We start from the raw sequence: 15,868 nt of genomic DNA on the forward strand, positions 1-15,868 counted from the left end.
ACAAAGGGATGTGGGTAGAAATAGAGTTATTGTGCATTCAGGCACCAAAATTCCTACTAACTGGGGGTGGGCGGGGTCACAAGAGGCTAGACGAGAAAGTGGGAAAATGAGGGAAACAAGTCTTTTGCATGGGTGGGGAGTGAAGTGGAAATAAACCAAAGCAGATTTTCTCCAGTTTGCCAGGTTAGATGACTTGCAGCGCCATCTTCTGGCAAAGAAGCCAAAAACTTTCAATTTCTATGCTGGTAATAAAGTTCTTTTTCTTTTCTTTTCTTTTCTTTTCTTTTCTTTTCTTTTCTTTTCTTTTCTTTTCTTTTCTTTTCTTTTCTGTTTAATTTCTTAAAAGTATGGCTAAACCAAAAACTGGGAAAAATCAGAGAGGTCTTGGGTGTTGGCGTGTTGGAGACAGGATGAGAGAGAAGGAAGCAGATTTCTTTGAAGCAATGATCTGAATCTGACCTTTGAGGTTTCTGGCAAAATCTGTGGACTCTCCACCGGCCTACATACATCACATGTACAACAGGTACAACCTAGAGTGTAACTTATGCAGTAGACAAGCTACCATCCTCCTTCAGCTTCAAATTTGGCTTCTCCAGTATTTCAGGTGTACTCCAGGTAAGGCAACTTAGCCATAGGCCTATTCTGGACAATAGACTTAATCTCTTGTTACTAGAAAACCTGTCCCTATCTTTGAAAGTCCTGCCATCTTTCAATATACCGGTAAGTAATTTACATACACATTGGATGTAAATGGGTAGAAAACCACATTACAGTCAAAAAAATTTCAAGACTTAAAAATACCTTCTTGCTAATCATCCAAAAATGTACTGGGAAAAAGACTAAATTACTTTTAAAAATGCGGTATCCCTAAGTAACAGACATCACGTTAAAAAAAAAATCCTGTTCTCTCTGTAGTACATGTGGGACCAATTTATAAAATACTTTATTCAAAATCAGCCTGTTAGTGACCTCCAGCCCTCCTCTCCCCTTTACTCCCTTCTTTTCTTTTTTTTTTTTTTTTTTACTCCCTTCTTTTCAACTCATATGTCTCCCGCATCCTGTTCCACCTGTTGCGCCTTGGCCCCGCCCCTCCGCCCATTGGCTCCGCCCCTTGGTCCTGCCCCTCCGTGCCACGCCTTCCACGCCACGCCCAATGCGCGCCGGCTTCCGCGCGCTTACGTCACACGCCCGCGCCAGTGACGCGCCGGCCGCTCCCCCTTCCACTGCATTCACTCTAGGGTTTTAGGGCGTGAGGGTGCAGGTCCTCAGCTGGGAGTCCTGAGAAGTTCCCCGCGTAGCCCCGAGTCCAGAGCCGGCGTGGCGGGGCAAAAGGACGTGGCAGGCAGGTAGCCTCCCAGTCCCAGTGCCATCTCCCCACCCCCACCCCTGAGGCCACTGGCAACCATCTCTGTGAAGTTGCAGGGGCGGTAACCCGGGCGCTCCCCCGCCCCCTCTACTCCCCCTGCCGCCGCCCGCGGTTTCCAAGCGGCTCGGAAACCAGTTTCTTGGCTCTGAGCGTGTGGACCTGTGTCACGGGGCGTTGCCGGAGGCGGGAAGGAGTCAAGTCTGAGGGGTCAGCCAAAGTCTGGAGTCTCGTTGCCCTCCTTCGGCTGGCCTGTGGCGGGTTAGATAGACTCTTTCTCTTCCAGGATGTCATTCTCGGAATCCGGGGTGCTGCCTCTGCCTCGCTAACCGCTTCAGGAAGACTGCTTCACCTAGACTGATGCTTACTGGTCCTTACCGTTACTCCCACTAACGCCCGGTGTCGTTGAGGTGAGTTAAACTTGTGGTGAGTTAAACAGTGATATGCAAAATAGTAAAATCATACTAGAAATGAGGAGACCTGACTGAGATCTGCTTATGTAAAGCCTGCAGGTTACTCGGTTTAAATGCACAGAAAATAGTAGTTTCCGTCTCATTAAAATGTTAATCCTGTGAAGAACAATATGTATTACGAAGCAGTCCTTAGACATTAGTTAAAACGCTACAGTGATAAAGGAATTAAAATAATAACAAAAATCTTGATATGGATAAGCAGTCACTTACTTTGCATATATGTTGTCCTAGATTTTAAATTACATATACAGTTTAATAAAAAATGAGTAGCAATTAACTGGTTAGCTTATAATCATGTATCTCAGTTTTACATAATTTGTATGGAAGGCATACAAAGTTTTACTACTTTCAGAGTTCATAACTTTTTTTATGCAGGTCTAATTTTTATTCTCTAAGCGCCAGCTCCAAGAAGCAGACATTTTTTATTGCCATGGTAACATCAGAAGTATTTCTGAAGGATTAAAAGTAATATCCAATATATGCTAATAGCTTTTTCTTATGATGCAGCAGTATTGTAGAGATGATGGAGGGGAGCCAAATACACAGAGAAGCAGTCCTTTGTTTCTACTTTAGATTTGTTTGGTATTAGAGAATCCACAGATCTATTTCATGTAAGATTGCTCTTTGTTCTAGGTGAAAGGTAAGGAGTCTCTTGTGGGAAAACAGGTTTTTATACAGTAAGAGTCAGCATTAGGAGTTTAGTAAGGGTTATGGAACTTGGCCACAGTTCTTTTGAGGTCATTTTAATACAATGACATTGTATTCCAAGTACATTTTACTCTAATCTCTCCTTTTTTAAAAAAATGGTTTTCTACCTCTATTTCTTTTTTTGTAAGATTTTTATTTATTTATTCATGGGAGTCAGAGAGAGAGAGAGAGAGAGAGAGAGAGGCAGACACAGGCAGAGGGAGAAGCAGGCTCCATGCAGGGAGCCCAGTGTGGGATTCCATCCTGGGTCTCCAGGATCACGCCCTGGGCTGAAGGCAGACGCTCAACCACTGAGCCACCCAGGCGTCCCTAATCTCTCCCTTCTAATCTAAATTGTGGATATGACACCATTTCATGATTATAAGTTATTTACACGTTGGTAGTTTCCAGAAGCCGTTAATTGTACAGACGTAGAAGAAAGACAAATGTTTTGAATAAAGTCTGATAGGAATTCCATTTTTGCTTTCTGCTTCTTTGAATAAGAAGAAAGAAGTCAGGGTCTTGACTCACCAAGATGGTAAATTGTCCATCTCCCACTATCTAAAATGTTACTTAATATTTGGAAAACCATGTATATGGATTGTAGCTGCAGACAGTACCATAAGCACTTCTGAAATCTGTTGACATTCCTCTACCAGTGTTTCCCTTCAGGAGAATTTGTCCATCAAATGGCTGAAACAACTGGAGACTTAAGGTTTCAGATTGGAGGGGATACAGTTTTCATTCATATACCCTGGTACTTTCTATAGTTGGTACACAGATTTTATTGTGTTAAGCATTGCTTATTGTGGCTTAAACATTTTTTAGTTAACTGTGGGGAAAGATGTCTATTACACTAGAGGCTAAGATATTTTTGTGGAGCATAGTTGACATAGTTGAAAAGTACACTGTATAGGAAAACTTTGGTCAGGGTTAGAACTTTGGAAATGGGGAGCTATTGAAGGATTTTAACTGGAGAAATTGGTTTAGCTAGCATTCTTCTGTCAGCATTTATTGCTTTTAAGTTTTGTTTTGAATGAATAATATATTTATATAGCTTAAAATTCAGAAGGAACAAAAGATTAAAAAAAAAATCTTCCTCTTAATCATTCGGTTCTCTTCCCTGAAGGCAGCCAATAGTGTACCAGTTTATAGTGTATCCCTTCAGAGGTATTACATATACAAGCAGTTATATGTGTGTGTACACATGTAGGGGTTTCATATATTTGTATGCACAGTCATATATAAGTAAATAAGTATAAGCATATACATGTATATTTCCTTTTAACACAAAAACGATAGTATGCCATATTTATAATTCTGATACTTAGAAATTAATCCATATCAATAGAAATGTTGCTTTTTTTTATTTGCTTATGGATATTTACATTTTACCATTTCAAACAGTGCTGCAGAGGAAAACTTTGTATATGTTTCATTTTCATATATTTGGAAGTATTTATAGGGTAGATTCCTAAAAATAGAATTGCTAGATCAAAATGAGCACTAATTATTTTGGTAGATACTATGAACTTTTATTTTCCATAGTATTTGTATCAATTTGTATTCTCCTCATATTCTGTTTCCTTATCTTCTCTTCAACATAATACAGTAACAAACTTTTTGAATTTTGCCATTCTGTTGGGTGGAAAATGCTGTCTCGTACTCTTTTTTTATTGAGGTAAAATATACATAAAATTTATCCCGTACCTTTAAATTGTATTTCTCTTTACAATCATTTGGTACTTTTGCTCATTTTAACGTTAATTATATTCCTTTTTGTTAACTTGTAACTTCATATCCTTTGTCTCTTTTTCCGTTAGATTGGTTTCTTTGTCTTGTGAATATGTGGGAATGTTTTATTAGAAAAACAAGGCCTTGGTGATATGAACTAATATATATACAAATATATGTATATTCTTTTTGTCGTTTGAATTTTGACTTATACTAGCCTTTGCTACACTTTTTTTTTTTTTTAAATAGGCTCAACACTGGGCCCAATGTGGGGTTTAAACTAAGGGTTGTGAGTTAAGCCCAATGCAGGGCTTAACATATTGAGACCTGAGCCGAGATCAAGAGTTGGACACAACTGACTAAGCCACCCAGGCATCTCGTTTTTACATGATTTCTATGTAGTTGTATTAATACCTTTAAAGCTTTTGGGATTTGTGTCATACTAAGCTACTGTACTCTAAGATTATAAAAGTCATTCTAATGTTTTATTGCTATAATGGTTTTGGGGGTTTTGTTTATTTATTCATTCATTCATAGAGACACAGAGAGAGAGAGAAAAAGAGAGAGAGAGAGGGGCAGAGACACAGGCAGAGGGAGAAGCAGGCTCCATGCAGAGACCCCGACGTGGGACTTGATCCCGGGTCTCCAGGATCACACCCTGGGTTGCAGTAGGTGCTAAACCGCTGCACCACCGGGGCTGCCCTGTTTTTGTTTTTTACATTTAAGTAGTTATCTAGAATTAGTATTGATGTAAAGAGAAGAAAATGGGTTTAAGTTTTTCTTTTCCACATTACTACCTAGTTGTCTAAGTACTATTTTAAAATTTAACTTCCCCCAACCAATTTGAAATATCACTGTGGTTATCACCAAGTTAAAAATATTTACTCGGTATTTTTTATTGTTTTGGGAGGTGGGGTGGTATGGTAATGAGCTACATACAGCATCATGACTGGAGCATTTTTTATGTCGACCTTCACTTAATCTCCCAGGTCATATATATGTATTGGTATCACCAACCTAGAGACATCTTCAGTTTTTTGCCAACATGAGAGAAGGGTGGTCCCCTAAATGAGAGAGGTGGAGGAGGCAACTGTGTATAACTGCTTATTACAGTCTTTCAACCAAGTCTGTTTTTGTTCTGATATTACCTCACTCTCAGAGGCACCTTATTCTTCTAATTATTGAGTTCTTTAGTGGGACTTGACTTATTTGCCACTGCTGGATTACGGTACAGCTTTCCCTAGTCTCCTACGTCAGTTACTGCTTGTTCTTTTGTCAGCTTCCAGAAATTTATTGTTGTTGCTTACTTTCCTGTTCTACCTGTTTGATCCCTTTAAGGTTGTGTTAGGTTTAGGGAAGAAGTTGAGGTAAATATGTATGTCCAGCTTGATATATATTTAACTCTAAATTGCAGTTTATTTTTTAACTTTTTAAAGATACAGGCTGAGGAAATTACTTTTGTATCTTCTTTTGATTTCCCTGAAGGAAAGGCTTTGGCCATTATCTCTTTATCATTCCTACTCTTTCTGGGTAATGGTACAATTCTATACAATGTTGAAGTTTTCTATTTTTTTTATCTACTCTTATTTTTTTTTTCTTGCATTGAGAAAGAGTTGGTATTAGAGTTGGTAGAACCCTTAAGTAGCATTCTGTTTAAATTGTTAGTGTTTTCAGAAGAAGGAACCAAGGTGCAGAGAAGTGAGGTGGTTTGCTTTTTGGTCGTGTAGCTTTTCTCTTCAAATCCATTTCTTTATATCTTACATGATGTAACTCTTTTGAAAGGTCAAATATCAAAAATGTCTTTGATTTTATGCTTTGAATGTCTTTAACATTATAGATATTAAATTGATATAATTCCTAGAGAGCTTAATACTATCAAGTTGGTATGTGATTTTCATTTGATATTGGAAACCAAAGTATAGAAAGGACAAACATTTGTATTTTCAGTTTATTAGAAATGCAAAATTAGAAAAAGATTACTATGTTTCTTCAGTTATATGTTAGGATGATTTTGTATGTGTAAGCCTATAGTCCATTTTGTCACTATTTTTAATTGGTTTGAAAAATCTTTTAGGATTGTAATTCAGGGACCCCTGGATGGCTCAGCAGTTGAGTGTTTGCCTTTGGCTTGGGGTGTGATCCCAGAGTTCTGGTATCAATTCCCACGTCCAGTTCTCTGTGTGGAGCCTGCTTCTCCCTCTGCCTGTGTCTCTGCCTCTCTCTCTCTGTCTCTCATGAATAAATAAATAAATAACATCTTTAAAAAACTTTTTTAAAAAAGGATTGCAATTCAGCTGAGAAGTCTCATGACTAGGAAATAACTAGCTTGGTCAAATATGTGTAAGACACTGAACTGTGTAAGACTGATATGTGTAAGACACTATATTTTCCCCTTTGCTTCTTCCAGTGTACTGCAGTGGTCTAGTGTAGACTTTGCAGAAAGGGAGAGTCGTGAGTTGCTCTGAAACTCATTTACCACAAGTCTTTTTTTTTTTTTTAAGATTTTATTTATTCATGAGAGACACACAGAGAGACAGGCAGGGAGCCCCATGTGGGACTTGAACCCCAGGCCCGAGATCATGCCCCGAGCCAAAAGGCAGAGACACTCAACTACACTCAACTACTGAGCCACCCAGGCATCCCTACCACAAGTCTTATTGTTCAGAAAGCTTTCTGCCCTTGACATCATTTGATGGCAATTAGAGTCATCGTTCTTCACTATCAGGAGCAGTACATCTCCTATACTATGTTGTCAGAGCCACAGTGATCTGTAATGTAGTAGGCACTAGAGTGCAATACTAGGGACTCTTGGAGCTTCCGTTTTGTTAGTGTGGTCCCTGGAAAGGAATTGGCAACTAAATTTTGAGGCAGAGCCAGATTGACTAATTTTGTTTATTTTTCTTGGCAGCAGTCACAGAATAATGATGGTTGTGAAATAATCTCATTATATGGTTATTATTTAATGTAATTTGATTCATGAAACTTAGTTTTCTAAGATGAGTTCATATCAATATTTTTTTTCTGAATAGCATGGTAATGTAATATACTCCTGTCCCGAAGAAATCATTAAATTCTGGCTGGTGCCCAGATAGCCATTATGCCAGTTGACCAAACTTGGATTTCAGAGGAGAGTATGTTTGGAATGACTTCTTTAACTTACTGATGATGCTGTATTGCTATTGTAATCATTAATTTCTTATTTCTCTTTAAGTTGCTAAAAGCCTTGTCCTATCTTACAAAAATTTTGAAATGTAATATGGTTATATTGTTTTTTAAGGTAGAAGAAGGCTGTTTCCCATAAAATTTCCTAAGGCATAATTATAATAATTATCCCATTGATTTTACCAGAGATTGGGTTCTGGACTTGGTCTTACAGGCCCTGAAAATAAATTTTGTCATTTAAGGAGATCAGATCATTGTAGAGGCAAAATAAAATTAAATCTAGTACTGATGGATGAAATGAGAACATGGATTTGTTTAATTACAATAAGAGATATGGTAAACTGTCACAGAAATTTTATATGGCCTTCATGACAAGCCCATTTTCTCCTAGAAGGGAATCATATGTAGAAAGCCTGCTTGATATGAATGGAACTAGAAAAGAGAAAGTTAGGTAAATTAAATATTTATTGGTTTTAAATTAATATAGTGAATTCATGTATCTCCATGATAAGGGGTAATCTTGCCAATAAGTAGTGCTAAAGATTGTTTTGTGACCATATCACTCTCTCTTTCCCTCCTCCTTTGACTTTTTTAAGCTTTCACTAACTAGCTTTTGGACTCTGGCTTCTGTCCCCACCTATCACTCTCCTGAAATTAACTATTGCTGAAGTTACTAATGACCCTAATCAAATACCTTGGTATGGTAAGGATCTAATTATGATACAGAAAGCAGAAATATGAAGACTAATAACATGTTTAGTAATTAATATAAAAATAATATCAGAATAAATTTGTATATTTAAAATGGAAGGCAGATAGCATATAAGGAAAGGCAGATAGCATATAAGGAAAAAGTATTATGACAGAGGAAGGCTAACATCTCATAAAGAGAGGGCTTTTACAAATTAATAAAAAGACTATTCCATGAGAAAATGAACAAAGAACATGAATGAGTAGTTCAAAAAAGAAAAAAAATACAAGTGTTCAATAAGTCAGGAAGAATTTTTCTAATTGATAAGCAAAAGAAAATAAAAACGAGACACCATTTCTCCGTCAAATGTAGTAACAACAGCAACAAATAGTGACACAGTGCTTACTTTGTGCTGTGCGCTGTTCTACAGTATAATACTAAAATTAATCCTCCCAACAGTGCTATGAGTGTGTACTGTTGTTATCCACATTTTACAGATGAACAAACTGAGGTACATAAAGCTGAGTAACTTGTCCAATGTCACATAACAAAAAAGTGGTAAAGTCGGGATTTAAATCCAGGCTTCCTGACTGAAAAGTTTTAGTGCTTGTTAGCTACTATCCTATATGGCTTCTCTGAAATTTTAATAAATAATAACTAGGGATGCTTAGGTAGCTCAGTGGTTGAGCGTCTGTGTTTTCAGCTCAGGTTGTGATCCTGGAGTCTTGGGACCAAGTTCTGCAAGGGGCCCCCTGCATGGAGCCTGCTTCTCCCTCTGCCTATGTCTCTGCCTCTCTCTCTCCCTCTCTCTCTGTGTCTCTCATGAATAAATAAATAAAATCTTTAAAAAATAACAATAACCAGTGTTAAAAGGATATCTAGAATAGGCACTTTTATACACTGCTGGTTAGAATATAAGTTAGTAGACATTTCTGTAAGGCAGTTAAGCTCTGTGTTCCAGAATTTTAACGTGTGCATATTCTTTGAACAAATAATTTATCCTAAGGAAATCCTGATAATAACTACATAAAAATTTATCTAAAGTTATTCCTGATAATAAGTACATAAAATTTTTATCTAAAGTTCTTCTGTAATAGCAAACAATGTAAACAATTTAAATATCTAATAAGACAATTAGTTGGATAATTTTGGGAAATGGATTCTTATTGAGGATAATAGAGTAATGCTGCTAATTAATTCACATAGGAAAACGTTAATCTCTTGTTCCATATACATTAAGTATAGACAGTATTTGACTTTCTGAAGCGTTCTTATAAAATTGAAATGTCACTATTTTTCTCTTTTTAGCTCATGGTTATATGTCACATGAGTAAAAAGATAAAGTTCATTTAACTTTGAGTAAAGCTTTTATTTTTTTTATTTTTTATTTTTTTTAATGAGATTTCTTTTTTTTTTTTAAGATCTTATTTATTCATGAGAATACACAGGAGAGAGAGAGAGAGAGGCAGAGACACAGGCAGAGGGAGAAGCAGGCATCATATAGAGAGCCTGAGGTGGGACTCGATCCAGGGTCTCCAGGATCGCGCCCTAGGCTGTAGGCGGCGCTAAACCGCTGAGCCACTGGGGGTGCCCCGAGTAAAGATTTTAAATATCTTTTTTTTTTAAGTAAGCAAATTACTAAAGAATTAGAATTGAATTAAACATGTAATTTTTAAGGAAGACATGTTTCATCTCTGTTAACTTTTTTTTTTTTTTTTAATTTCTAGTATATCTGTTAAGATGCCTTAGAAAAAGAATCATGGAGAAGTATGTTAGACTACAGAAGATTGGAGAAGGTTCATTTGGAAAAGCCATTCTTGTTAAATCTACAGAAGATGACAGACAATATGTTATCAAAGAAATTAACATCTCAAGAGTAAGTATATTTTTTCATTTGGTTATTCAACACATAGCCTGCTTTCAATAGTGCTCATCATTAGAGAATAAAAACAACAACAACCCAGCAACACGTAACCTAAAGTAAAAGACTGCCATAATCCCCAAGAGAACCACTAATTTTAGAATAGTCTGTATATCTTTTCAGATTTTTCCCTGTGATATCTGCTTGTGTTTATGTGTTTAACTGTTTTAAAAAAAGACAATACACCTACTGTTCTGTAAGTTAATCTAGTTTGAACATTTTTAAATGTTTTTACTTGTGGATTCAACTCAGTCTTTATTTTGTTATTTGAGCTGTGCTTTATTGGTACTGTTTTTAACCACTCTCATTGATGGTCTTTTAGATTGTTTATTGATGGTTTAATTTAATATTTTTTTCTGTCTCGTTTAAGATGTCCAATAAAGAAAGGGAGGAATCAAGAAGAGAAGTTGCAGTGTTGGCAAACATGAAGCATCCAAATATTGTTCAGTATAGAGAATCATTTGAAGGTCAGATAAATTTTGCAATAGAGTTCAAAAGAACTAAGCCATGTGACAACATTTGGGTATTTTACTTATTTATAATGTATTTTCAGGAAGGAAAGTATATTATTTCCTCCTCAATACATGTGCAAATGTATATCAGCATGATTCTAGGGTAATACCAATGTTACTGATGGGAGAGTCTGCACTGTGTAAATGAAGTGTCATTTCTTGGATTCCAACTAAATGCATGCTTTGCTTAGTGGTTCACATCTTCATTAGTGTGTTTTTGTTAAACTCATAGTCATTTTATTTATTTTTTTTTTCATAGTCATTTTCTAACATGCAAGGAGGCTTTCCCACTTAGAGTCTTTTTGCCCCAATTTCAAGGATTTTTTTATGGTGGTGGTATTTGTGGGTTTCGAAGCTGTTTTTCCATTATTGTGTAAGCCCGTTGGTGATAATGGTAGAGTCTTATATTTCTGTATCCTTAGTATCTTGTGCAAAGTGCCTGGCACATAGTGGGCACTTGGATGTTTGAATGTTTGAAGGGATACAAAACAGATTAGTACTTGCTTTGTGGCAAAAAAACTTTTTTGTTAACCTTAGATTTTAAGCAGTATTTATCTCAAAATTAATAGTAGATATATAAGGAGCAAAAAACATTACAGTTTATGTACTAAAGCTTAAACATTTTATCTTCGAATTGTTTCTTCATCCCTTTCTCAGATCCTATTTAACCATCCATGTCTCTCACACACATACACACACAACCTTTTTTTTTCTTTTGATAGTTTTATTTAGTTTTGATATGTGCATCTGGTACAAAATTCAAATGTTATATATCAAGAAAAAGTTTGTTCTCTATTTCTATCTTTGAGCCACCTGTTTTGTGTTTCCAGAGTTAACCATGTTACCAGTATCTTGTATTTCAGAAATATTTGAAGCATTAATAAGCCTCTTTATTCTGTTCCATTAATGTATTATGTTTAATTATGTTCCATAATGTATGTCTGTTTTTGTGCCAGTACCATACTGTTTTGATTACTACAGCTTTGTAGTATATCTTGAAATCTGGGATTGTGATACCTCCAGTTTTGTTCTTTTCCTTTTTGAAAAGAGAGGCTGCAAGTGCAGGGGAGGAGCAGAGGGAGAGGGACAAGCAGAATCCATGTTGAGCATGGAGCCAGATGTGGGGCTTGATCCAACAACTTTGAAATCATGACCTGAGCTGAAACAAGAGTCAGATCTTAACCTCCTGAGCCTTCCAGGCAGCCCTGTTCTTTTTTAAGACTGCTTTGGCTATTTGAAGTCTTTTGTGGTTTCATACAAATTTTAGGATTGCTTGTTCTAGTTTTATGAAAAATACTGTTAGTATTTTGATAGAGATTGCATTAAATCTGTAGATTGCTTTGGTGGTATGGACGTTTTAGCAATATTTGTTCTAATTTGGGTGTTATGGATGTCTTAATATTTGTTCTTCTAATCTAATTTGTTCTTCTAATGGAATATCTTTCCATTTTTTTTTGGTGCTATCTTCAACTTTTTTTCATCAGTGTTTTATAACTGTCTTTTTTTTAAAAAAAGATTTCTTTATTTTGAGAGAGAGAGTGAGCAGGGGAAGAGGGAGAGAGAGAATCTCAAGTAGACTTCCCGCTGATCATGAAGTGTGACATGGGACTCAATCTTACAGTCCTGAGATCACAATCTGAGCTGAAACCAATAGTCCAGCACTCAACCAGCTGTGCCACTCAGGTGCCCAATTAGTGTTTTATAGTTTTCAGAGTACAGATCTTTTACCTTTTTGGTTAAGTTTATTCCTAGATACTTTATTGTTTGTGGTACAATTGTAAGTGGGATTGTTTTTCTTAATTTCTCTTTCTGCTACTTCATTATTAGTGTATAGAAATGCAATGGATAAAGTTATGTATTTTGATTTTGTATCCTCTGAGTCCTTACTGAATTCATTTATCAGTTCTAGTTTTTTGGTGGAGTCTTTTGGGTTTTCTATTTATAGGATCATGTCATCTGCAGATAGTGAATGTTTTTCTTTTCCAATTTGGATGCCTTATATTCCTTTATCTTGTGTGATTGCTGTGGCTAGGACTTCCAGTACTATGTTGAATGAAAGTGGTGAGGGTGGACATCCTGTTTAGCTCTTGACCTTAAGGAGAAAGGCTCTCTGTTTTTCACCATTGAATATGATGATAGCTATGGTTTTTTCATATATAGCCTTTATTATGTGTGTTATGTTCTCCCTAGACCTGCTTTGTTGAGGGCTTTTATCATGAATGGATGTTGTACTTTGTGAAATGATTTTTCTGCACTTATTGAAATGATCATATAATTTTTATACGTCCTCTTGTTGACATGATGTATCATAAATATTTTGCAAATATTGAGCCATCCTGTGTCCCAGAAATAAATCCGACTTGGTTGTAGTGAATGGTTTTCTTAATGTAGTGTTGGTTTCTGTTTGCTAATACTTGAGGATTTTTATATCTATGTTCATCAGAGATATTAGCTTGTAGTTTTCTTTTTTTGTTGTATCTTTATCTGGTTTTAGTATCATGGTAATGCTGACCTCATAGAATGAATTTGGAAGCTTTCCTTCCTTTCCTGTTTTTTGGAATAGGTTGAGAAAAATAGATTTTTAACTCTTTAAATGTTTGGTAGAATTCATCTGTGAAGCTGTCTCATCCTGGACTTTTGTTTTCTGATCACTGATTCAGTTTCATTGCTGTACTTGGTCTGTTCAGATTTTCTTTTTCTTCCTTATTCAGTTTTGGGAAGTTATGTGTTTCTGGGAATTTGTCCATTTTTTCTAGATTGTCCAATTTGTTGGCAGATAATTTTTTTGTTATTTCTCTTCTTTCATTTCTGATTTTTTTATTTGTCTCTTTTCTTGATGAGTCTGGCTAAAGTTTTATCAATTTTGTTGATCTTTTCAGAGCACCAACACCTGGTTTCACTGATACGTTGTGTTGTTTTTTTTCTTTTTTTAGTTTCTATATTTTTTATTTCTGCTCTAATCTTTATTACTTCTTTCCTTCTGGTTTGGGGTTTTGTTCTTTTCTTCCTAGCTCCTTTAGGTGAAAGATTAGGTTGATTATTTGCGATTGTTTTTGCTTCTGGAGGTGGGCCTCTATTTCTATAAATCCCTTTTAGAGGAGTTTTTGCTGCATCCCAAAGATTTTAGACCATTGTGTTTTAAATTTCATTTGTCTTCATGTATGTTTTGATTTTCTCTTTGATTTCTTGGTTGACTCATCCATTGCTTAGTATTTAACCTGCATGTATCTGTTAAATCTGTTCTTTCCAGATTTTTTCTTGTGATTGATTTCTAGTTTCATATCATTATAGTCAGAAAAGATGAATTTGTTGAAACTTGCTTTGTGCCTTAATATATGATCGTTTCTGGAGAGTGTTCTATGTGCACTTGAAAAGAATGTGTATTCTGTTGTTTTAGAATGAATTGTTCTGTTAGATCCATTTGGTCCAATGTACCATTCAAAGCCACTGTTTCCATCTTTATTTTCTGTTTGGATGATCTATCCATTGATGTAAGTGCAGTGTTATAGTCCCCTACTGTTATTGTATTACTCTTGACTACTTCATGTTTTTAGCTTCTTTTCTTTTTGTCTTTGATAGCTTCCATGTTGGGTGCATAAATATTTACAATTGTTATGTTTTCTTGTTGGATTGTTCCTTATATGATTTTATAGTGATCTTGTCTCTTGTTACAGTCTTTGTTTTAAAAATCTAGTTTGTCGGGATCCCTGGGTGGCGCAGCGGTTTGACGCCTGCCTTTGGCCCAGGGCGCGATCCTGGAGACCCAGGATCGAATCCCACGTCGGGCTCCCGGTGCATGGAGCCTGCTTCTCCCTCTGCCTCTCTCTCTCTCTCTCTCTCTCTCTCTCTCTCTGTGTGTGTGTGTGTGACTATCATAAATAAATAAAAATTAAAAAATAAAATAAAATAAAATAAAAATCTAGTTTGTCTGATGTAAATATTGCTACCCCAGCTCTCTTTTCACCTCCCTCTCAATGATAAATGCTTTTCTCTCCTTTTGCTTTCAATCAGCATATGCCTTTAGTGAGTCCTAAGTGAGTCTTATCTTAAGTGAATCTCTTGTAGGCAGCATATAGATGGTTCTTGCTTTTTTTTATCCATTCCATGACCCTGTGTCTTTTGATTGTTTAGTCTATTTACAGTCAGAGTATTGATAGGTATGTACTTACTGCCATTTTTTTGCTTATTTTGTGGTCGTTTTTGTGGTTCTTCTGTCTTCCTTTCTTCTTTGTTCTCTTCTTTCATAATTTCTTGACTTTCTTTAGTGATAAACTTGGATTCCTTTCATTTTATTTATTTATTTGCATATCCATTGCTGTTTTTTGATTTGTGGTTACAGTTAGGTTTATATATAAAATCCTATGCAATTTAGCAGTCTGTTTTAACTTGATGGTTACTTAGGTTTGAACCCATTCTTTACGCTTCCCCCCGCCCCCATATTTTAGATATATGGTGTCACATTTTACTTTTTTTTTTTTTAATTTTCTGAATCCCTTGACTGATTTTTACACATATACTTATTTTACTGCTTTTGTGCTTCCCTATTTTTCTTACTCCCACTTAAGGTCTTTCCATTCAGTACCCTTTAATGTGTTTTGTAGGGCTGGTTTAGTGGTCAAGAATTCTTTTAACTTTTGTTTGTCTAGGAAACTCTCCATCTGTCCTTTCTTTTCTTTTTTTTTTTTTTTTAAAGACTTTATTCATTTATTCATGTGAGACAGAGGGGGGGGCGGTGGTGGCGCAGAGACACAGGTAGAGGGAGAAGCAGGCTTCATGCAGGGAGACTGATGTGCAACTCGATCCCAGTTCTCCAGGATCAGGCCCTGGGCTGAAGGCAGCACTAAACCAGAGCCACCCGGGCTGCCCCTGTCCTTCTATTCTGATGATAGCTTCCTAGGTGGAGTATTCTTGGCTGCAGATTTCTTTCAGCAGTTTGAATACATTATGTCATACCCTCCAGCCTGCAAAGTTCCTGCTGAAAAATGCCTTGATAGTCTTACGGGGTTTCCCTTTTATGTAATTGTCTTCTCTTGCTGTTTTTGTTTTGTTTAGTTTTAATTTAACTTATTCATGAGAGACACAGAGAGAGAGTCAGGGACATCGGCAGTGGAGAAGCAGGCTCCCTGCAGAGAGCCTGATGTAGGACTCAATCCCAGGACCATGACTTGAACCAAAAGCAGATGCTCAACCACTGCACCACTCAGTGCCCCATGTTTGTTTGTTTGTTTAAAGGTCTCTTTATTTTGGAGTGAGCATACATGTATGGTAGTAGGGTAGGGGCAGGGGAGAGAATCCTCAAGCAGACTCCTTGCTGAGCACAGAGTT

General features: G+C 36.4%; 1 protein-coding gene across 1 annotated transcript in view; it reads left to right on the plus strand.

Moving 5' to 3' along the window:
• Positions 1-1,192: 1,192 nt before the first annotated feature.
• Positions 1,193-15,868, plus strand: part of NEK1 (NIMA related kinase 1) — a 234,607-nt gene continuing 219,931 nt past the window's right edge. The window contains exons 1-4 of the mRNA XM_041767197.1: positions 1,193-1,346; positions 1,650-1,773; positions 9,838-9,986; positions 10,402-10,498. Coding sequence (XP_041623131.1) covers positions 9,870-9,986; positions 10,402-10,498 — 214 coding nt within the window. The 5' untranslated portion in view covers positions 1,193-1,346; positions 1,650-1,773; positions 9,838-9,869. The remainder of the gene's footprint in view (positions 1,347-1,649; positions 1,774-9,837; positions 9,987-10,401; positions 10,499-15,868) is intronic.

Source organism: Vulpes lagopus, chromosome 8 (assembly GCF_018345385.1).
Source record: "Vulpes lagopus strain Blue_001 chromosome 8, ASM1834538v1, whole genome shotgun sequence".
Classification (NCBI taxonomy): domain Eukaryota; kingdom Metazoa; phylum Chordata; class Mammalia; order Carnivora; family Canidae; genus Vulpes; species Vulpes lagopus.